The sequence below is a fragment of the Oncorhynchus tshawytscha genome, linkage group LG25 (genome assembly GCF_018296145.1).
Source record: "Oncorhynchus tshawytscha isolate Ot180627B linkage group LG25, Otsh_v2.0, whole genome shotgun sequence".
NCBI lineage: Eukaryota > Metazoa > Chordata > Actinopteri > Salmoniformes > Salmonidae > Oncorhynchus > Oncorhynchus tshawytscha.
In genome coordinates, this window is record NC_056453.1 from 21,228,403 (window position 1) to 21,252,550 (window position 24,148).

The following is a 24,148-nucleotide window of genomic DNA, read 5'->3' on the forward strand; positions in this document are numbered from 1 at the left end:
CAAATTCCACTACACACCACTGCCCAAGAACACCTGCATTTCCCACACTGGATTTCATCCACAGGTTGTGGATTTTCCTCATTGGCTGGCTGTTCTGGAGCAGCCAGGACCTTCTGCCTGAAACTGAAGTGCTGTTGGTTAAAGCATGCACAGTTTAGGTCCTTCTTTGTTGAACAAAGGCTGCTGACATCACGAGACATCAGCTCACCAGAATTAAGGGTGATGACCTGGTGTAGTCTCATGGTGGAGGGCACCGCTTTTATCGAGCTTGGCATCATCTCCATCGCATGTTCAACATCTGGACTTTGTGGAGGAGTGGTCAAGTTCTTCAGTGTTCCTTTCCTCTCCTTGCTTCTTTTGTATGCTCTTCTCCGTTGTTTACGCTTCTGACGCTGGTCTCTCACTTAAATCACTGATATTTTTATTTTTCCCTGATTCAACATTTCTTTTCCTTCGCTTTTTCTCAAGGTATTGTTCCCTTTTTTTGACACTGCCTTTGTCTTTCTGCTGCTGATGTGGGTGCCATCATTCCCTAGATGGTTCAATGGATAACGTTAAATCAAAGATTCTTAGAATATATACATGTCTACACTATAATCCTTGAGTAATTTAGGCTCTAGAGCGACTTAAAGGAACAACGGAAGTTAAGAGCCTTGCCCAACTCTCCTACCACTAGGCTACCTGCCTTTAAAATATATGTTTTGCTCACATTGAACACATTACAGCATGTTTCATAAGTGAATATAAACCATGTATAATATATTGATTCATTCATTTGTTTAGATGCAGTAAGTAACTCAACCCTGTCACAGGTTACAACCCTGTTACAATGAAATGTGATGGTTTTTGGCTCAAAATGGCCTCTGCTTCTCATGTGAAGGACAGGAGACCACATGGTGTGCATGAAATTAATAGATTGTATATTTTTATGTGTTGAAATATAATTTTGATAGGTACTAGTTTTCCATGTTTATTTAATGTAACGGGGTTGAGTTGTTCAGGTCGACGATCCCCACCTGACTTTAAAATAACAACAAAATACAGATATAAAAGAATGTGATTACTTTCCTCTTTCTGTACCATGCAGTTGAAAATTGTTGAATGATGTCAGTTCCTGTTAATGATGGCACATAAGGGTGGACTGACTATTTTTTTATAGGCAGAGTTTGGTAGGCCGTTGAGTGTAGACTGACGGACAGACTTAAATTGTGTGATTTCAATCAATAATCATGCATTTATTTGATAAATACTTACTCAACAAAAGAACACATATGTTTGCATTAATGGCAAAAGTGATTAATTATGTGCACATTTTAATATTAATTTCCCAAGTAAAAATAATTAAGTGAAACATGGCACAATTCTTAGTCAGTTAAAAAATATGATTTTTTAAATAATTAAGTTAAAATGGATGCTATATTTATTTCAATTCATTATACTGGACATTTCAATTTATATACAAAATCTTTGAACATTTTTATTTTGGTGATCCAATACTTGAAATATAACAAAGTCAGAGGGGCTGCAATATTACCCGAGCCCAAGAATGTCCCATGTAAACTAAGCAACAACAAAAAGAAACGTCCTCTCACTGTCAACTGCGTTTATTTTCAGAAAACTTAACTTAACGTGGAAATATTTGTATGAACATAAGATTCAACAACAGAGATGTAAACTGAGCAAGTTCCACAAACATGTGACTCACAGAAATGTAATAATGTGTCCCTGAAAAAAGGAGACGGGGTCAAAATCAAAAGTTAGTCTGTATCTGGTGTGGCCACCAGCTGCATTAAGTACTGCAGTGCATCTCCTCCTCATGGACTGTACCAGATTTGCCAGTTCTTGCTGTGAGATGTTACCCCACTCTTCCACCAAGGCACCTACAGGTTCCCGGACATTTCTGGGGGGAATGGCCCTAGCCCTCACCCTCTGATCCAACAGGCCCCAGACATGCTCAATGGGATTGAGATCCGGGCTCTTCGCTGGCCGTGGCAGAACACTGACATTCCTTTCTTGCAGGAAATCACGTACAGAACGAGCAGTATGGCTGGTGGCATTGTCATGCTGGAGGGTCATGTCAGGATGAGCCTGCAGGAAGGGTACCACATGGGGGAGGAGGATGTCTTCCCTGTAATGCACAGCGTTGAGATTACCTGCAATGACAACAAGCTCAGTCCAATGATGTTGTGACACACCGCCCCAGACCACGACGGACTCACTTTTTTTTTTTGTCCATTTTTAAAATAACATAAAATTGATCAGAAATATCCTATGTAGATATTGTTAATATTGTAAATGACTATTGTAGTTGGAAATTGACTTTTTTTTTTCAAATGGAATATCTACATAGGCGTACAGAGGCCCATTATCAGCAACCATCACTCCTGTGTTCTAATGTCACGTTGTTAGCTAATCCAAGTTTGGCATTTTAAAAGGTTCATTGTACATTAGAAAACTCTTTTGCAATTATATTAGCAGAGCTGAAAACTGTTGTTCTGATTAAAGAAGCAATTAAACTGGCCTTCTTTAGACTAGTTGAGTATCTGCAGCATCAGCATTTGTGGGTTTGATTACAGGCTCAAAGTGGTACATGCATACATACAGTACCAGTCAAACGTTTGGACACACCTACTCATTTCAGGGTTTTTCTTTTATTCTTACTATTTTCTACATTGTAGAATATTAGTGAAGACTTCACAACTATGAAATGTTGTGATATCCAGGAATGTGGGTTTGTGTTACTATAAATGTTGGCTTTCAATTAAAATCATAAGGTTAAATTAAAAACAGGACACATCCAAGGTCACTTGCTCGATGAATGGTCATGTAGTAACCAAAAAAGTGTTAAACAAAACAATATATTTGCCTTGATGACAGCTTTGCACACTCTTGGCATTCTCTCATCTGGAGTGCATTTCAATTAACAGGTGTGCATTGTGAAAAGTCAATTTGTGGAATTTCTTTCCTGCGTTTGAGCCAATCCGTTGTGTTGTGACAAGGTAGCGGTGGTTTACAGAAGATGGCCCTATTTGGTAAAAGACCAAGTCCATATTATGGCAAGAACAGCTCAAATAAGCAAAGAGAAATGACAGTCCATTATTGCTTTAAGATATGAAGGTCAGTCAATACAGAACATTTCAAGAACTTTGAAAGTTTCTTCAAGTGCAGTCGCAAAAACCAAGTGCTATGATGGAACTGGCTCTCAAGAGGACCGTCACAGGAACGGAAGACCCATAGTTCCCTCTACTGCAGAGGACAAGTGTGCTGTAAACAAACAAAGGCTTGTCACCTCTGACCGCTATCTTTAGAAGTGTTCAATGGTTAATAATAATGTATCTCGCCTTGTGCTTAGAGAGGATTGGAGGAAAGAACAGTGGTCTGACATGATGGTATCAATACCCACAGAGAGAACTGCATTTGATCATGACTGACTCATTTGTTTTGGTTTAAGAAGTGGCTTTGACCCCAAAAAGCATAGTCAGATGTGATTTATTTTTTCCTGTTAATCTTTTCAAGTAGAAGTCCGAATACATGCTTGTAAACCTCAGTTCACACCATTTTCCCTGTATTAAAAGAAGAAAAATATGTGTGAATTGACATGCACACCCATATCCACACGCACAATTTGCTGATATCAATTTAAATTTTCGATCAGAGTTATGGATTATTTTCAACAACATGGAATAGGAACCAGAATTATAAGAAGTGAAAAAAACAAGGCCTCTTTTTGTACTGTATTTTTACATTTGTTGTTTGTCTTAGTTTTTACCTTTTCTCACCGTGGTTTGAAGTGAATTATGACCACAATCTCTCAAGTGTTTAACAATAAACAGAGACTGTTTTAGAGAAATGGTGTGACTTTGATTTTCTTATTCACCCCACCCCATACATTAATTTAAAGGTGTAAAATGCAGAATTCTCTCCGCCATTTATTGTTTGCTAAAATTCTAATAGCCTAATTTCATTTTGTGACCATCTAAACCACTGAAATATCTTTTCAATATCAAAAAATCATATATTTTCAGATGTTTTAAGCTGGTTTACAAAACCGAAAGTAAAGAACGGGAAGCATAGAAATAGTGCACACAGAACAGAGCTGATGCTTATTTTAGACCTGCTTTCAATGATAATGACAGATCTATAACTCACATTTCTATGTGAATTTGGTTGGGACGCCCACAAAGTTATATATTGAAGCTTTAACAGTATATTGAAAGTATGAATTGGAATATTTAAGTTTGGACACAGCAAGAATATTGACCTAAATGATCATTCGAAATGTATCTTTACTTCTCTTGCTGTATTTGTTTTATTGGACTCAATAGGCTTCCAGTGGTTCTATGAGATTCTAATGGCGAACGTGCATAAAGATGGCAGAATTCAGATATTACTAGATTTTTTTTTTTAGCATTATCCACTGAGTATGAACCATGTCTCGCGCCATAGTTTACAATGTGCAAATAAATCAGCACAATCTACCCTTTTGGTTTTTAAAATTGCCAGCGTCAAGCTAAAATTGGGATCATTTATACTGTGCTTAAAAAATAAAGTAGCGCAATGTAGGCTACAATACCTTAGCAATGTACCTCAGCAAAACGAGGAATTTGTGGTAAGTGCATGGAGGCCGCTATCTTTATGCACCTCTGCTATTACTGGTAGGCAACGTCAACGCTGAAACCAAAAAACCCTGATGTACTGGCTCTACAATGATCCTAGGATTCTAACCCAGACTCAGATCCCAGCCTAGAAGTATGACCTTGCAAGAGGTCTCCATGGTTATGACTACTCCTATAACGTGGCTGATGTTGACTGAAGTGAAAAGTGTTTTACATGTGCCCAAGATAGGACAGGGTGCCAGCCGAAAGAGATTCATGGGATCTAGCGTGCCCAATTTTGACTGGAGCGTGGAGCGAGATTCCCAAAGGCTGGATGGAGCATCAGGCTTCTCGCCCGCTCATATTTCGCTCCATTAGCACTCCACGGTCTCGGGGCATGCCCGCCCCTGCATGCATTTGTTGTCTACTTGTGTGCTGCTAATAGACTCTTCCTTTAGCTGCTGCCGTGGAGTTAGCTAAATATTATATCTATTTTAAATAAACTGATAAATACACATGTTATGAATCAAGTTGACTTACAGAGATGAGGACCAAGAGCAAGGGAGGGAGTGCAGTGATATCCACAACTAAAGAACCATTGTGGAATCTGAAAAGACTCTTATACCAAAATTATGATGGTTTACTTGGCTACTATGTGGACATGCTAAAATAAATGAATGAGGTGGGTAGATAACTGTCATTGTAGCAAAGTATTTATAAACCAAATATCAGATATCTTAGACGTTTAGTTAATTTTCGTTCAAGTATCTATACAATAGGCCATAATTGATTTAGGCCCAATAGACCTGGCATATTCCCACGTTCAAGGAGTTTTCGTTTTTTTTTGCCTTACCAATAGAAAAATAAAAAACAACCACTGCATCTCTGCCCAGCCTGGCAAGAGTGGCCAAAACTGTGTTTAGCATCCCCAGTGGCACTGCAGGTGTGGAGAGGATATTCTCCGCTGCTGACCGGCTCTCCAGGCATCATCGCAATAATAAGTCATTTTTCGTTTAATTTATATTTAATTCTAAGTCACAGCCTATTTGCGCAATTTTATATACTATAATGATTTAATACATTAATACAAGGAATGTGTTTAAATGCTGCGCGCTTTATGTCCTTACAAGCCTATTGTGTCGCACTCGCAAATGCTTCGCAATGTATTTATTTGTAGGCTATAGCCTTGAAATAATTTAAATTAATATAGCCTAAATAATTTCCGTTCCTTCTTAGGCTCCCTGTCTTGACCTATTTAGTATTTATGTTCTGTTTAATATGACATGTAGCCTATTTGAAATGATGCTCGCTTCTTACAGTACATTCACCTTTTCAGGTTTATTCAAAACTTTTCATTCAAATCCACGTGGTTTGGTTTCAATACTTTAAAAAACAATTAGTAGATTTAGGTAGTCACAAAATAGATTTCCTGTGAGAATGGAGCGGTTTTTAGCGGAGCAAAAGGAAAGGACATAGAGCACCAGAACGGTGAGCGTGATTTCCAACCGCTCAACTCCGCTCACATACTCTGATGGGTGTGGACCAGTGGCGATTTTAGCATGTAAATCTTTGTGGGGCAATAAAGAATACAAGTGTGATGCATGCCAGCAAAGCCACAACACAAAAAAAATACATTTATTGAACTATAAATGGTGACAAACGGTGGCCACAAAGTGTTAGGGCCTACATAAAGCTGTCCCAACAGCAGTCCCAGCATCTTACTACTGCTACACTTGGCTATCAGCAGCGCCATGTCTGGCAGCGAAACAGTTAATTCGGCCTCATTGAAGGCCTTAAAAAAACATAGCTGATATGGCTGACTCGCTTAAACAAATGTGGTTTCTACTGACAATTGCGATGTAAAAACTATGGCATAAGGGGACGACAAGTGGATCAGTGGCAATCCATTTCGATTAAGACAATGAGGAGCTAGGACTTTTGCAATGTACAGGACAGAATTCAGAACATGGGCAGTTCTTGGTGTTCTCCCTGTACACCAAGTCAGAACTGTAGTATAAATAAAGGGGTCACATAAGTAGACAATGAAAGCTCTTACAATATTCTATGATTACATTTCTCGAAAACAGGTTATAGGCTACATGTGCACCACCAACTAAGAACAGTAGGACAAATTAAGAGGGGTAAGTATACCAAATGATTAGGGTGAGGCACATGGACTACTAACATCTTACGACAAAACATACACTTCGTATTACTTTCTTAGCTCTAGTATACTTATCTCCCTGGCATATTACATAATTTATGCAGCAGCATACAATACATTTTTGGATTCATTTGAGCATGAAGGTGGCACAGCGGTCCTTCGTGGGCAAATTTTGTCCTCAAAGTCTGGCATTCTCTGGATTTATTGTGCTTTCAAAACAACTGGAGGCCGGATTTACAATTTTGACTTGGATGACCTATGGATAACATATTTTCCCAGTCGGAGCTTGTTTATTCCCGACTTCCCAGTTGTCTTGAACTCACTGAAGTCAAGTTTTCTCAGTTTTGTGTTGTTTTGAGTGCGGCACAAATCATGCTTCATTGACAACATGGCCAATGTTGAATGTTTATCATTTTAAATTAGGAAAATAGCTCCTTAATCCCAGATTTGAGACCACACAGCCACTGTCACTGAATCTTTCCAAACCACTCATTGTTGAATTTGCTATTTCCAACTTGTTGTGTAATGTTTATGTCCAATGGCCAATGAGCACCAATCTGTTTTATCTATAATTTCTATTCATTATTTATCTTCATATGACAAGGATTAAAAAGGATTTGTGAGTAGATTGTCGACTTGATTCGTGATGATGACTGCTAGCTAAGATTTTGAAAGTAGGATGTTGACATGATCAGTCCAATCACTGCTACTGTACATTTTATGCGATTTAACATAATTTTATCTGTGGCCAATGACCTTGAGCCTTCTTGGATGGGCACTTGTAATGTAACTATGGCTGCACCCGAGAATTTTTTATATCTCCCCTTGGGGGTGACGTAGTGTCCCCATGAGTGACCGAACACTGAGCCAATCACAGCGCAACGCTCTGTATTTTCTGCTGGTTCGCCCCACCACAGAAAGCAGTAAACTTGGCTGAAACACCTGCATTTTGGAGCTACCTTACTCAAGAAAACAAAAAATAGACGTTTGTATGTAGCTTTATTAACTCAATGATATATATATATATATATATTTTTTTTTTTACATTGTTTGCAAACTGATATGTGACATGTATTAATGCAAAACAGGCAAGCTCCCCCCTCACACACACACACACACACACACAAATGCTATACCCCATAATCCTCTGCAAAATCCTATTTTCTGTGCAGAGAGCAAACCGCTAGCCAATTTAATTTACCGTTTACATATCTTTAGATCAGTGACCTATTTAGGAAAGACAAACGGTGAGGCAACTAATTCGTGTTTTTTTTTGCCGAGCACGTAGATTTATTTCGTAACAACGTATTTTTGTTTCTTAGGTAATACAGTAAACGCATCCGATTGGCTTTCCCTATTTTGTCGGACAACAGGAGAAACCTATCACGACTCTTTCCGTAAGTTTCTAGCAGTGATTGGCTAGATCATGGGGGAAAATCGCTGAGGGGCGGGATACAAACCTGTGGTCATAAAAACGAGGTTTACATTTTCCACATGTCCATCAATCTCGTTTTACATGTGGATATTTTTTCTGCTGTTGAACTTGGAAGCGTTGATAAATCTTGTCAATTTCATATATCTGCTCCAGTTTTTAATTGATAGTCAGACCAGGAGATCTTTAAAAACTTTTAGAAAAGATGTCTTCAGAGATTCCGGAGATTTTCAAAGCTCTGCTAGAGGACCCCTTCACTGTTCCTACATTTGATTACAACGGTAAGAAGAAGCAAAATAATCGTTATTTCTTTGTGAACATTGTCAATAAATTGCGCTGTGTCTGAATGTTAACGAATAATGTTTCCCCAGCACTATAGTAAACCACGCGCGTACCAGTGTTCCAACCATAAAACCTATTTGATACATTTGTTGCAAGCATAAACAATGTCCTGTCTGTGAACACTCTTCGACTATAAATACAAAATGTTGGACTAATTTCTCACTGCATGTCCTATATATTGCGTAACCTCAATAAAACCCTGGTGCCATTTTGACAGCGTCTCGGTTTAGCCTAGGCAATTTGATCACAAGATTGACCTCCGATTTAATCAACATGCCAGCATCATGTGGTGTGGGGGTTGAAGGGAGAAGTAGGATTACGGTTTGTCATCCTTAGAGGGCTCTCTCTATTCACTTGTTCTGTTCTGGATTTGGTTGTGTTCTCTCATTTGTGAGATTGGATTGGATGTGATTTATATAAACAGTCCAAGCAGATGTTGTCAACACTTAACCAGATTGTAAAACAAGATTAGAGTAGATATGATTTTTCACTTAAATTCATGAGACAATTTAAACATGGACAGTTGCAAAATGCAAGTGGTGTCAGGTACTCCTAAACATACTGATCACACTCAAGATACAAATTACTCAGGGCATTCACAACACTCGAACCACTGACATCAACTCCCAATAGCCAAATACCACTGGACAGGACTTGGCACCTAAAACCTAATGATACAACCTGTCCACATAAGAGCTGTCTGGTATGCACTTGGTAAGGAAATGCTGGTAGTCTAATAATATGACCTGTAAACACAGAGCTCACTAATCTTGTGATATCCTCTTCCCAAACCAATTGCTGATAATTATACACATTCACACAAATGTTTGTAAGGCCTTGGGAGAGACTGTTAAGTACACACATTGGTGCCCTTGGCTGTGTAGCGCGATCAAAGCCAAGTGCGTCATAGAGGAACCCACGCACAATCTTGCCCAATGTTTGAGCTGCTGCCCTGAGGAAGGAGATAAAGGGCCCCACTGTTAAGCAATAATATAAGCCAGGAGAGTTTCATTCCATCAGCCATCAGACTGCTGAACAGTGGGACAGATGAATGCCCAATACAAGGTCGGAAAGTAGGTCGCAGAGGCTTTGAATAGGTGAAAATGTAAATGTGTGACTTGTGTACTAACTTTCCAGTTTTCTGTACTGCATGTGTATTTATATTGTGTCGTTTGTGTATTTGTATACTGACGTCACAAAATTAATTTCCATGTAAATGGACAATAAAATATATCAGATCGTATCTCTCACACGAGGGGAGGGGGACAAAGTGTAAGGTCATGCTGGCAGTGCCAGTAATTCCCTGGAGGTCCATCCCCTCGTCTTGATGGTGACAGATACACTCTTGTCTCCTGAATACCATATCACCCCTTTGGATGGACTTTTTTTTATAAGGCCTTCATAGATGCTAAACAAATTATTCAGAAGCAAACATCCAGAGAGTGAAAAAGGGTGATGACACATTTGGCAAAATGCCAGATGTAAGGAGGACCTGATACAATAGCTTTTATACTGTATAGTAGGCCAATCAATAGCTTTTATACTGTATAGTAGGCCAATCAATAGCTTTTAAATTTGTGAAGCATCTATGTAGGCCTTGTAAAGGATTTATGAAGGTGTCTTAAAGACAGTAGTGGATGACATCTATATTTTTCCCTCTTACTGTGGTGAGGATGCTAGACTAGCTCTGTATACAGACAGAACAGCACACTGTACTCTTGCAGTAATGCCCCCTAAAAAAATCTATTTTACTCCTCAGATTACAATACAAGAATGCTGTCTTTGCCTCTGCTTGATCTGTAGAAAACAAATGTTTGACAACTTGTGTATCATGTCTATCCCTATATCTAAATGTTTTGAGTAAGGGCTTAGTATGTTGTGCATTTGGCTGTTATGCTATATATGCGTATGAAGGCCCATGTCTAAATATACAGTAGCAGTCAAAAGTTTGGACACACCTACTCATTCAAGGGTTTTTCTTTCTTTCTACATTGTAGAATAACACATGGAATCATGTAGTAACCAAAAAAGTGTTAAACAAATCAAAATATATTTTATATTTGACATTCTTTAAAGTAGCCTCCCTTTGCCTGGATTATCTCAACCAGCTTCATGAGGTAGTCACCTGGAATGCTTTTCTAACAGTCCTGAAGGAGTTTCCACATATGCTGAGCACTTGTTGGCTGCTTTTCCTTCACTCTCCGGTCCAACTCATCCCAAACCATCTCAATTGGGTTGAGGTCGGGTGATTGTGGAGGCCAGGTCAACTGATGCAGCACTCAATCACTCTCCTTCTTGGTCAAATAGCCCTTACACAGCCTGAAGGTGTGTTGGGTCATTGTCCTGTTGAAAAACAAATGATAGTCCCACTAAGCGCAAACCAGATGGGATGGCGTATCGCTGCAGAATGCTGTGGTAGCCATGCTGGGTGAGTGTGCCTTGAATTCTAAATATATCACAGCAAAGCACCATCACACCACCACCTCCCTGCTTCACGGTGAGAACCACACATGCGGAGATCATCTTAAATCAAATTGTATTAGTCACATGCGCTGAATACAACAGGTGTAGACCTTACAGTGAAATGCTTACTTACAAGCCCCTAACCAACAAATGCAGTTTAAAAAATATGAATAAGAAATAAAAGTAACAAATAATTAAAGAGCAGCAGTAAAACAACAATAGTGAGACTATATACAGGGGGTACCGGTACAGAGCCAATGTGTGGGGGGCACTGGTTAGTCGAGGTAATTTAGGTAATATGTACATGTAAGTGGAGTGAAAGTGATTATGCATAGATAATAAACAGAGAGTAGCAGGAGCGTAAAAGGGGGGCAGCAATCTGTTCACCTACTCTGCGTCTCACAAAGACACAGCGGTTGAAACCAAAAATCTCTCATTTGGACTCGTTAGACCAAAGGACAGATTTCCAAAGCTCGTGTTTCTTGGCCCAAGCAAGTTTCTTCTTATTGGTGTCCTTTAGTAGTGGTTTCTTTGCAACAATTCGACAATGTAGGCCTGATTCAAGCAGTCTTCTCTGAACAGGAGGAGAGATGTTGTTGACAACAGATGTTGTGTTTGTTACTTGAACTCTGTGAAGCATTTATTTGGGCTGCAATCTGAGGTGCAGTTAATTGCCTATTTTCTGAGGCTGGTAACTCTAATGAACTTATCCTCTGCAGCGAGGTAACTATGGGTCTTCCTTTCCTGTGTCGGTCCTCATGAGAGCAAGTTTCATCGTAGCGCTTGATGGTTTTTGCAATTGCACTTGAAATGCACTCCAGGTGACTACCTCGTGAAGCTGGTTGAGAGAATGCCAAGAGTGTGCAAAGCTCTCAAGGCAAAGGGTGGCTACTGAAGAATCTCACATTCAAAATATACAGTGGGGCAAAAAAGTATTTAGTCAGCCACCAATTGTGCAAGTTCTCCCACTTAAAAAGATGAGAGGCCTGTAATTTTCATCATAGGTACACTTCAACTATGATAGACAAAATGAGGAAAACAAATCCAGAAAATCACATTGTAGGATTTTTTATGAATTTATTTGCAAATTATGGTGTGAGATCTCACCCAAAACTCAGATATAATTTACAAACAAAGCATGTGTTTAGTGAGTCCGCTAGATCCGAGGCAGTAGGGATGACTGTGGATGTTCTCTTGATGAGTGTGTGAATTAGACATTGTTCTTGTCCTGCTAAGCGTTCAAAATGTAACGAGTACTTTTGGTTGTCAGGAAAAACGTATGGAGTAAAAAATACATTTGACTTTACTACATTCCAAAAGAAAATAAAGTAGTATTTTTACTTAAGTACTTTACACTACTATTGTCATGTGTTTTGAACGTGGCATTACCATTTTCCACGAGCACGTGAAGCCAGCAGAAGTCTAACAGAATGGAGATGTCATTGGGGTTGCTTCCCCCTCCCAACAAGTTTTCCTCTCATTTATGCAGGATTACAACGGACATATAATATTTTGTCAACCAATGGTGTCACGCCTTGCCTACGTCGCGCAAAGAATGTTAATATTCATAATGGCAGAGAAGAGCACCTATCGGGGCAGGGCTGTTTTATATTTTCTACTCTACGAGGTGCGATTTCTCTTGACCAAAAAACGTTTTTTTTTGTTGGATTATTTGGAGAATCGATCAGAATCGGAGGGGTTAACTAATGTCGAGTCGTTTGCTGCAACATAACCTTTAGCCTAATCTCGGTGTCACTATCTCTGAATTGATAGGCTACTTTTTTCACGGACAGGAGATTGGTAGGGTAGTCCAAGCTTCATTGTTGAAGTAGCCTATCTTTAAATTTAGTTGTTGCGTAATTACCGGCAAACATGTCTGGAGAGGATCACAACCAAGTATGAAACATTCAAGGGGTCACCGGGTGCGTTTCCCGTGGTATTGAAGAAAATCATGTTAATGCCCCAACCGAATTTACTCGAGAGCGACGATGGTAAGTCTAGATGCTTCTATGTGGGGGTTACACGCACCGTTTGTTATAGGCAGCAAACTGAGAAGAGGCCGAATGCGAATACAATTTATGCAAAGTAGTAGCCTAAAATGGATAGGCTTACACAAAATCACATCCTGTCTGTTTGTTTCTATAGTGTTATGATCAACCAAGCATTCAGGTATCCTTTTATCCGAATTTTAACTAAAATTGGGTAGCTGCACTTGAGTTCTGTGGTTCTCAGACCGCATACACAGTTGACCGTAAATTCTTCTCTCCCCACTCCCTTCAACTCTCCTCCTCCTCACCACTCACTAGGCAGGTTTCCATTTACGCATCTCTATTGACAAAAACAAGGTCGCAAAAAAGAAAATGCGACACGTGTAAATGGAAATGGCAGATATAGTAGACATTTTCTAAAGATATACCCCCCCCCCCCTTCCGTTCGATAGGGGTGGATTATTCTACTGACGAACTTTCTTTTTTGCGACAAATGATGATTGAGACAGTGTTTTTCGAATAAACGATGATTGCCGAATCATTATGAAGGTATGCGGGGCGCTGTTGTCATACAGGCTTAAGCCTTTTCATCCACACGAGTTACATGGAAACGCACCCTAGCCTGCATATTGTATGCGAATTTTATAAATGTCACAAAAAATCTATGGACAAGTTAATGGAAACATGGACAGTGATTTTCAGGTCACAAAGTCTGAGTTGGATGACCGTTCAAAACGATGTTCGTTTCTTCGAGTTACCAGTGGTCTTGAAGGCATTGAAGCAGGAGATTGTTCAGTTCCCAGTTGTTTTGAAAACTGCATATATTAGTAGGCTAGGTCACATATTCGTCTGGCTAGTGTCACGGGCCCCTTTCCACCAAATAGTGATGTAGGTCTAATATTTCATCATATCTCTTCCATTGGTTGAAATATGGTGCTTGCATGATCGGATTTGTGGGTTTGGTTCTCACATGGACCACTTATATGGAATATGTCCTGAGTGTAAATGGATTAAACCATTTACTGAATGACCATGTCAAATAAACCCATTTACAATGCCTGTCTTCTCGCAACTTGTTTTATCATGCTTGCCATAACCCATAATATTATACAAGGCTCTTCTGTTTTTGCTGCCACAGACAATGACAAGGATAAGCTTTTTACGGGGGACGATGTGGACCTTGGAGGAGGGAGCGGGCTGGGTCCGTCGGCCGCCCTGACCCCCGCCATCTGGGATAAGACCATCCCGTACAACGGGGAGACCTTCCACCTGGAGTACATGGACCTGGAGGAGTTCCTCATCGAGAACGGCATCCCCACCTTGTCCCTGGACAATGCTCTCAACATGGAAATTGCAGGGAAGAAGACAGAGAAGCCAACCAGCACCACGACAGCCCCCGCTGCCCCAATCTCCCTGCTGCCGGTCCTGGAACTAGACCAGTGTGAGGAGGAGGTGGTCACCATCACCCTCAACAGTGCTGATAGCGCAGCCAACACCGGTAGGCTACACCTGTGAAATCATTAGAGCCTTATGCACTAATGGTCTGTTAGTGTTATTACATAGAGAATTACCCTAGTAGTTACATGGTGTAATACAAAGCGTGACTCAAATGTATTTAAGCTCAAAGTAAACCAAGTAAGTTGTTCTTGGTTCTGCCATAGACAGTCAGACATGTCTGAGCACCAAGGGCACACATGGCACATGTACGGAGAAACACATACTGGTTTGTTTGAATGTCATTCAAGGCTGTATGTACTGTTGTGTGTGCTACTGTAGATGGTGGTAAAAATAGATCCTAGCTATGCTGAGTGGTCAAGACAACCGTGGTGTTTATTACGAGCTGACCAACAGATGTGGGCTGGGCTACATGAGGCCATCTTTATCGAATGTAGAAGCCTGGATTTATTTTTAAAATTCTCCAGTTCAGGATATAAACAGGTTAGAGCCAAATGTATGTTTCTACCGAACAGAATGTTCCATTTACATTGGGAGCATTTATTTACCCTTAAAACTGATTGTAGCATTTACCCATCAACCTGTTAGGTTCTGAACAAATAGTAATGACTCAAACGGACGACTAGAAAAACCTCAAGCCAAGTTTATTCATCCCATTGGGTCAAACAGCTAAAAAAACAAGCTATGAAGATACAAGTACATATATTTATAACCTCCTACTAGGCGGGGTCAACTCTTTACACATCTAGACAGCCAATACATGTCTGTTGCTAGGCAGGAACTTCATTGGTTCCTCTTACTGGTGTAGTCATGGCCCTGCCTGATGCTAGAACCTTTGTGGGCGTGGAAGTGTATGTGTGTGAGAGAACTGTAAAGAGGGTTGTTGTGGTGGGCCCCTCTGGACCCCCTTCCAGAGGTTTCTTCTCACTTCTTCTGCTGACTTGACCTCAAGCCAAATTCCTCGCTCCTCTTTAGTTCCGCAGCTGGCTTGCCTTATCAGATATTAACTGTTGCCCTTTGCCTCCCTCAGTAACTTTCGATACACATTCCTTATTCACCCTTCATTGACACAGAATATAAACAGTTATCATACATGTAATGAAATCCATATGTTCTTATATAGTGTCAGGAATAAGTATATTTCAAGTTAGAACCCAACAAACCAAAACGGTATACTTGAAACCTTAACCTAATGCTTGGTCACCTGTATCTCCCCCACAGAGGTGGTGACAGACAAGGACAGGCTGACCCCTGAAACCATCGACCCGGAGGAGATTGAGGTGAACGTGAACTTTGATCCGGACCCTACGGACCTGGTCCTGTCCAGCGTTCCTGGAGGAGAGCTGTTCAACCCACGCAAACACAAGTTCTCAGAGGAGGAACTCAAACCACAGCCCATGATCAAGAAGGCCAAGAAGGTGTATGTACCTGAGGATTCTAAGGTAAGTCAGAGACATGGAGGTCGGAAACGATGATAAGGGTGTGGTAGGTAGGTGTATACATTTTCTTTTCAAATTCCAAGAAGAGAAATAGGATGTTTTTTAAAAATAGTTATTTAATTGTGGTTTACAGTACCACCAGTTAGTTCATAGAACAGTGGTCACCAACTGCGACTGGTTGATCTTCAAGGCATTCCTAGTCGATCACCAAACATTTCTGTAGAAAAGCCAATGATGAAGGCTTGCTCCTTTTTTTTCTTGCCACTGTTGGGAGATCTGTGGCTAAATCGAGTGTCACCGTGCCTATGGCTTCCAGCAAAGTTTGATATTAGCCTACATGAGATTTCATAACTTTTAAAAAACCATGACCTGAGAGAGAATGTAAAGAGTTGCTGTTTTTAGAAGTGAGTTTATGTTTAAGTTTTTATACAGCACTGTCAACACTGTTTTTATTCAACACTATTACACAACATAAAATGCGCTTCTTCGTACTACCACTCGCGCTGCAGCTGCTTTGAATTAGTAGCCAAGTGTATTGATAGCCCTGCGTTTTTATTGTTAGCAGCTTGCCGTGTCTATTTTAATATCGAGAAATATTTCACTTTCTCTGGTCATAGGAACATGCATGAGGCAGATGCTGATGCGGTGCGACTCGAGTTTCGCCATCAGGTGGAAGACCCTGTCCACTCTCTGGTCAGTCTCACCGGAGCAAAGGAAGGGAGAGAGGGACCAAGAGAGGCGGACCCTCTGCTGCTCTCTCCCTCCCTCCGCTGAGACTAATGCCTTGTTCAAAACAAAAGGAAACTCAGAACTTGGACATCTCCGACTTCAGTCTGTTCAAGACAAATGGGAACTCAGAAAAAAACTAGATCCGGCTGGGGAAAAATCTTTTTGAACGGTCATCCAACTCCGAATTCCAAGTCGGAAACTCGGGCCTCTTTCTAGCACTCCGACCTGAAGATCACTGACTTCATGATTTAATTTAGTTTTTTTTCTCCAGAGTTCCCAGTTGTCTTGAAAGCACCATGATCATCAGATGCAGGTACAAATTATTTCAATTTATGCTCAGCTGTGCCTTGCAAGTGCTACACAAACTGATCTATTTTGTTATCAAAGCTCAAGTGTTAAAATATACTGAACAAAAATATAAATCAGTCAATTGAAATAAATAAATTAGGCCCTAATCTATGGATTGGACAGGGACACAGCCATGGATGGGTCTGGGATGGCATAGGCCCACCCACTTGGGAGCCAGGCCCACCCAATCAGAATTTGTTTTTTTTCCAACAAAAGGGCATTATTACAGACCAAAATACTTTTATGAGCTACCCGGGTGGTTGGTCTCAGACGAAGAAGCCGGATGTGGAGGTCCTGGGCTGGCGTGGTTATATGTGGTCTGCGGTTGTGAGGCCGGTTGAACGTACTGCCAAATTCTCTAAAATGACATTGGGGGTGGCTTATGGTAGAGAAATGAACATTAAATTATCGGGCTACAGCTCTGGTGGACATTCCTGCTGTCAGCATGCCAATTGCACGCACCCTCAAATTGACATCTGTGGTGTTGTGTGACAAAACTAGACATTTTAGAGTGGCCTTTTATTGTCCACAGCACAAGGTGCACCTGTGTAATCATGTTGTTTAATCAGCTACTTGATATGCCACACCTGTCATGTGGATGGATTAATTTGGCAAAGGAGAAATGCTCCTAACGAGGATGTAAACAAATTTGTGCACAACATTTTAGGGAAATACGCTTTTTGAACATTTTTGTTATCTTTTATTTCAGCTCATTAAACATTGGACCAACACACTACATGTTGCATTTTATATTTTTGTTCAGTGTATATAATATGGTCTGAGAAGAACAATATTGCCAGGCATATAGCTAATGTGCTGTGAGAATGTATTCGGCCTACCTACTGCACAAACCTCATTCCTACAGAACTGTTTTTATTAGGTTAATGTAGAAAAATAAGTCATGCAACAACAACAAAAATTATAATCTGAGCAGTTGATCTCTGCTTGCTTTTTGACTATAGCTCAGCCTTCAACACCATAGTACCCTCCAAGCTCACCATTAAGCTTGCGGCCCTGGGTCTGAACCCCGCCCTGTGCAACTGGGTCCTGGACTTCCTGATGGGCTGCCACCCGGTGGAAAGGGTAGGTAACAGCACCTCCACTTGGCTGATCCTCAACACAGGCCCCACAAGGGTGCTTGCTCAGCACCCTCCTGTACTCCCTGTTCACCAATGACTGCGTGGCCATGCATGCCTCCACCTCAATCATCAAGTTTGCAGACGACACAACAGTAGTAGGCCTGATTACCAACAATGACGAGACAGCCTACAGGGAGGTGACGGCCGTGGCGGAATGGTGCCAGGAAAATAACCTCTACCTCAATGTCAACAAGAATGAAGGAGCTGATCGTGGACTATAAATCAAATTTTATTTGTCACATGCGCCGAATACAACAGGTGTAGACCTTACAGTGAAATGCTTACTTACAAGCCCTTAATCAACAATGCAGTTGTATTTACTAAAATAAACTGAAGTAAAAAATCAATTTAAAAAATGAAGGAACAAGAATAAAATAACATTAGCGAGGCTATATATAGGGGGTACCGGTACAGAGTCAATATGTGGGGGCACTGGTTAGTTGAGGTAATTGAGGTAATATGTACATGTAGGTAGAGGTAAAGTGACTATGCAAGGATATTAAACAGAGTAGCAGCAGCATAAAAATGGCAGGGGGGTGGGGGGTGGACAATGCAAATAGTCCGGGTAGCCATTTGATTAGCTGTTCAGGAGTCTTATGGCTTGGGGGTAGAAGCTGTTAAGAAGCCTTTTGGACCTAGACTTGGCGCTCCGGTACCACTTGCCGTACGGTATCAAGTAGAACAGACTATGACTAGAGCGGCTGAAGTCTTTGCCAATATTTTGGACCTTCTTCTGACACCACCTAATATAGAGGTCCTGGATGGCAGGAAGCCTGGACCCGGTGATGTACTGGGCCGTACACACTACCCTCTGTCGTGCCTTGCCGAGCAGTTGCCATACCAGGCGGTGATGCAACCAGTCAGGATGCTCTCGATGGTGCAGCTGTAGAACGTTTTGAGGATCTGAAGACTCATGCCAAGTCTTTTCAGTCTCCTGAGGGGGAATAGGTATTGTCATGCCCTCTTCACAACTGTCTTGGTGTGTTTGGAACATGATAGTTTGTTGGTGATGTGGACACCAAGAACTTGAAGCTCTCAATCTGCTCCACTACAGCCCCGTCGATGAGAATGGGGGATGTGCTCGGTCCTCCTTATTCTGTTGTCTACAATCATCTCCTTTGTCTTGATCACGTTGAGGGAGAGGTTGTTATCCTGGCACCACACTGCCAGGTCTCTGACCTCCCCATAGGCTGTCTCATCGTTGCCGGTGATCGGTCTACCACTGTTGTGTTGTCGGCAAATTTAATGATGGTGTTGGAGACTGCATGGCCAAGCACGACATGAGTGAACACAGAGTACAGTAGGGGACTGAGCACGCACCCCTGAGGTGCCCCCGTGTTGAGGATTAGCGTGGAGGATGTATTGTTACCTACCTTACCACCTGGGGGTAGCCTGTCAGGATCCAGTTGCAGAGGGAGGTGTTTAGTCCCAGGGTCCTTAGCTTAGTGATGAGCTTTGAGGGCACTATGGTGTTGAACGCTGAGCTGTAGTCAGTGAATAGCATTCTCACGTATCTGTTATTTTTGTTCAGGTTTCTTGGACAATGGTGTTGTGAGCCATGACAAGCCTTTCAAAGCGGGATTTATTATAAGCGTCCGGATTAGTGCCCCGCACCTTGAAGCGGCAGCTCTACCCATTAGCACAGGGCGGATGTTGCCTGTAATCCATGGCTTTTGGTTGGGGCACGTACGGTCACTGTGGGGATGATGCCATCGATGCACTTATTGATAAAGCCAGTGACTGATGTTTTCCTCAATGCCATCGGAACAATCCCGGAACATAGTCCAGTCTGTGCTAGCTTAGCATCTGTGTCATCTGACCACTACCTTATTGAGCGAGTCACTGGTACTTCCTGCTTTGGTTTTTGCATGTAAGCAGGAGTGAGGAGAATAGAGTTATGGTCAGATTTGCCAAATGGAGGGAGTGGGAGAGCTTTGTACGTGTCTCTGTGGGTGGAGTAAAGGTGGTCCAGAGTTCTTTTTCCCTCTGGTTGCACATTTAACATGCTGGTAGAAATGAGGTAAAACAGATTTAAGTTTCCCTGCGTTAAAGTCCCTGGCCACTAGGAGCGCCGCCTCTGGATGAGCATTTTCCTGTTTGCTTATGGCCTTATACAGCTTGTTGAGTGCCGTCTTAGTGCCAGCTTCGGGTTTGTGGTGGTAAATAGACAGCTATGAAAAATAGAGATACACTCTCTTGGTAAATAGTGTGGTCTACAGCTTATCACGAGATGCACTACCTCAGGCGAGCAAAACCTTGAGAGTGGAGTTAGGTGGTGAGGTGCTGACTACTAAAACCTTTGTTAGCTACTTGGAATGTATCCTTGATGGAAGCTTGGGAGGTGTGAGCATGGCCAATAAGGTGCTAGGGAAGGTTAATGCCAGGACTAAGTTTTTGGCTAGAAAGTCCAAACTGCTTGATATAAGGACTCCATGAAAGTGCTAGCTACTGCCCTCATTCAATGCCATTTTGACTATGCTAGTACTTCCTGGTTTGGGGGCTTATCCAAACTTATGAAGGGGAAGCTCCAGATAGCCCAGAGTAAGCTGATCAGGGTAGTAATGAAGGTGAGTCCACATACTCACATAGGCAGGAGCTGCTTTCAGAAACTAAACTGGCTGCCTGTTGAGGCTAGGGTGTCCCAGATTAGACTCGGTTTGGTTTACAGGAGTATTTATGGTCCTGCGCCCAGATATCTAAGTGATTTACTTTCCTCGTGTTAGGGATGCACACAATCACAGCACCAGATCAGGTGTTGCTGATGTGTGCTTCTACAGGTTCAGGAGTAATGCTGGGAAAGGTACTTTCTTGTATACTGGAGCCTCAGAATGGAATGAGTTGCCTCTGCCTATAAAAACAACGTCCTCTCTGGGCAGCTTTAAATATAAAGTAAAAATATGTTTGATGTCCTCTGCGCCCATATGAATAACCCCTATGATGTAACTGGAATGATGAGATAGATGTTCTTCTTCTCTGCTTTTGTTTTATTATTTCACTGCCATACTGTGTTGGATCTTGTCTATCCATCTTGTCTCAAGAGGACCACAATGGAAATAAGTCCTAGACTTTGTGTGTTATCCTCAATGATTTTATTAATGTGCGCATGTATGGCTTTTAAGTTTTATGTGTGCTTGTTTTTTTAAATGGTCGAATTAATAAACTAAACTAAAATCAGACTGTTAAATAACCGTCACTAGCTGGCTACCACCCGACTACTCAACTCTGCACCTTAGAGGCTGCTGCCCTATATACATGGAATGACTGGCCACGTTGATAATGGAACAATAGTCACTTTCATGTTTATATACCGTAATTGCTGGACTATAAGCCGCTACTTTATTCCCACACTTTGAACCTCGCGGTTTATACAATGACGCGGCTAATTTATGGATTTTTCCCGCTTTCGCAAGATTCATGCCGCCGCCAAAAAACTGAGCACCGTCACATAATGTGACGTAAATCGAGCGCGCTCAAACTTCCCATCATTTTGATTACGGTAGTAATTGTCACCCTCATGGCAAAGACACGGAGAAATGCATATGATGCAGCTTTCAAGTTGAAGGCGATCGATCTGGCTGTTGGAAAAGGAAATAGAGCTGCTGCAAGGGAGCTTGGCCTTAATGAGTCGATTATAAGACTTTGTAAACAGCAGCGTGAGGAACTGACTCAGTGCAAAAAGACAACAAACCTTTCAGAGGGAAGAAAAGCAGATGGCCCAAAGTAGTTGCAGCCACTCGACATCAGTGTAAATCGTGCATTTAAGGTGGCGCTCCATGTTCAGTGGGAGTCTTGGATGACAAGTGGGGAGAAATCCTTCACTAAAACGGGCCGCATGCGAAGAGCAACTTATGGTCAAGTCTGCCAGTGGGTTCTGCCAGTGGGTCCTGACAGCGTGGAGCATTGCCAAAAAATCCACTATCATCAATGGGTTTCGAAAGGCTGGACTGCTGCGTGTTGAAGGGGCAGCATGAGCTCAGCGGGGTATTTGCCTCCGGATGAAAGTGACGAGAGCGACAATGAAAACGATCCAACATCGGATGAAGCAATTCTGAGGCTATTCAACTCCGACACCGAAGGAGATGACTTCAGTGGTTTCAGTGCACAGGAGGAGGCTTGGTAGGCTACTGTTTTAATTTTTGTTACAAGCCGTGTTTCGTTTAAAGGCTGTGTAAAGTTAATTTGTTTCAATGTACCGGTAGGCACCTGCGGCTTATAGACATGTGCGGCGTATTTATGTACAAAATACATATTTTTTTAATAATTCAGTGGGTGCGGTTTATATTCAGGTGCGCTTAATAGTCCAGCAATTACGGTACTTCTTTACTCATTTCATCTGTAAATACTGTATTCTATTCTACTGTATTTTAGTCAATGCCACTCCAACATTGCTCGTCATAATATTTATATATTTCTTTATTCCATTGTTTTACTTTTAGATGTGTGTATTGTTGTGAATTGTTAGATACTACTGCACTGTTGGAGCTAGAAACAAGCATTTTGCTACACCCGCAATAACATCTACTAAATATGTGTATGTGACCAATAAAATTTGATTTGACTGTGAAAGTGATCTTGACTCAAATGTTGGTGACCACTGTCATAGAGCATTCAGTCATTCTGAAGGTCTTTTTAAATGACCTAGCGCCAGTGAGGGGAAAACTAGCTTTTGCTTTTTAACAAAGCTTTCAATAACTTAGCAGCGACATTGAATTGAAAGCGACCTTAATGCTCTCATCATTAAGGTCGCTTTCAATAACACAGCAGTGACATTGAATTGAAAGCGACCTTAATGCTCTCATCATTAAGGTCGCTTTCAATAACAACCTTGTTCTCTCTCTGCTCTTTCTCTTTCCCCCTCTCCTCCTCACAAGGATGAGAAGTACTGGCAGAGGAGGAAGAAGAACAACGTGGCGGCAAAGCGTTCCCGGGACGCGCGCCGACTCAAGGAGAACCAGATCACGGTGCGGGCGGCGTTCCTGGAGCGTGAGAACACGGCGCTACGACAGGAAGTGGGCGAGCTACGGAATGACTTTGCCCGCAGCAAGAATGTTGTGGCCCGCTACGTGGCCAAATTCGGAGAGCTGTAAGGGACCAAACACAAACAAATGCCGGCCGTTGCACACAGATTGCATCAGCTATTCACTTCATTTTGGTCAGGGCACTAAGTAGCAACATCCTTTGTTTGTGGTCATAAATCAATTGTGAATATCCCCTGTTGCACTGCTCACATTAGCTGCGTACGAAACAATGAGAGACAGTGATATGCAGTAAATATGAGCTCCTCAGTGAGACAGATGAGGAAAAGGAAACGATGACATCCCGTTGAGGTAGAGGAAGGCAGGCATATTATTGCAATGAATACACTACAAAATAACCAGTGAGACGTGACCTTATGTGTTTTGCTCCTTTATAACACAGTACTCCCTGTATAACACACGTTTGATGGGTAGAATTTATGAATAATGTGGTAATGAAACGTTAACCTCCCCTCATCACCTCATGTTAACTCCCCGTCTTCCTTTCCTGGTAAATAATCTACTTTTTCTCTTCTCTTTCAAGTGCATTGCTGGAAGACCAGTAGACTATTATTGATTTATTTGTGGTGTGGGTGAAGTAATTGAATCAAATACAATGGATAGATGGATCAGAAGATTGAGTGAATTGTATTAGTGACTGCTGCTTATTGTTTTTATTTGACTTTTAATTTTTTTAAATTTAGGGGGTAGATCAGCTTTAATATTGCAAATAGATTGTAGCTTCCATCAATGTAATTGTATGCATAATTTCTAATCCCCCCCCATATATTTGTTTTGTAAATATATATTTTCCTTTTTATTTTCCCCTAACCCTACCACCACCACCCCTAATTTGAGTAAACTAATGGACAACAACACTTTGGCTTTTTACGGACACAGTGTATTTTACAATAGTTGTTTTTAGTCCCATCCTTCAGCTCCCCTCAACCCATCTCTGAAGACCATCCAGTTTTAATTTAATTTTACCATATTTTTAACTGTGCTGTTTCACAAACGTTCTGAACCTATGTACATTTTA

General features: G+C 41.4%; 1 protein-coding gene across 2 annotated transcripts; it reads left to right on the forward strand.

Annotated features, from left to right (window-relative positions):
• The first annotated feature begins 8,212 nt into the window (after nt 1-8,212).
• Nucleotides 8,213-23,845, forward strand: tefa (TEF transcription factor, PAR bZIP family member a). 2 transcript variants are annotated; one of them, XM_024387923.1, is made up of 5 exons: nt 8,213-8,472; nt 14,123-14,482; nt 15,661-15,881; nt 22,966-23,177; nt 23,654-23,845. In XM_024387923.1, the coding sequence occupies exons 1-5, from the start codon at nt 8,397-8,399 to the stop codon at nt 23,673-23,675; spliced, it is 891 nt and encodes a 296-aa protein (XP_024243691.1). In that variant the 5' UTR covers nt 8,213-8,396; the 3' UTR covers nt 23,676-23,845. The 2 variants fall into 2 exon arrangements, with proteins under 2 accessions (XP_024243691.1, XP_024243692.1); XM_024387924.2 differs by lacking the exon at nt 8,213-8,472 and adding an exon at nt 12,506-12,987.
• The last annotated feature ends 303 nt before the right edge of the window (nt 23,846-24,148 follow it).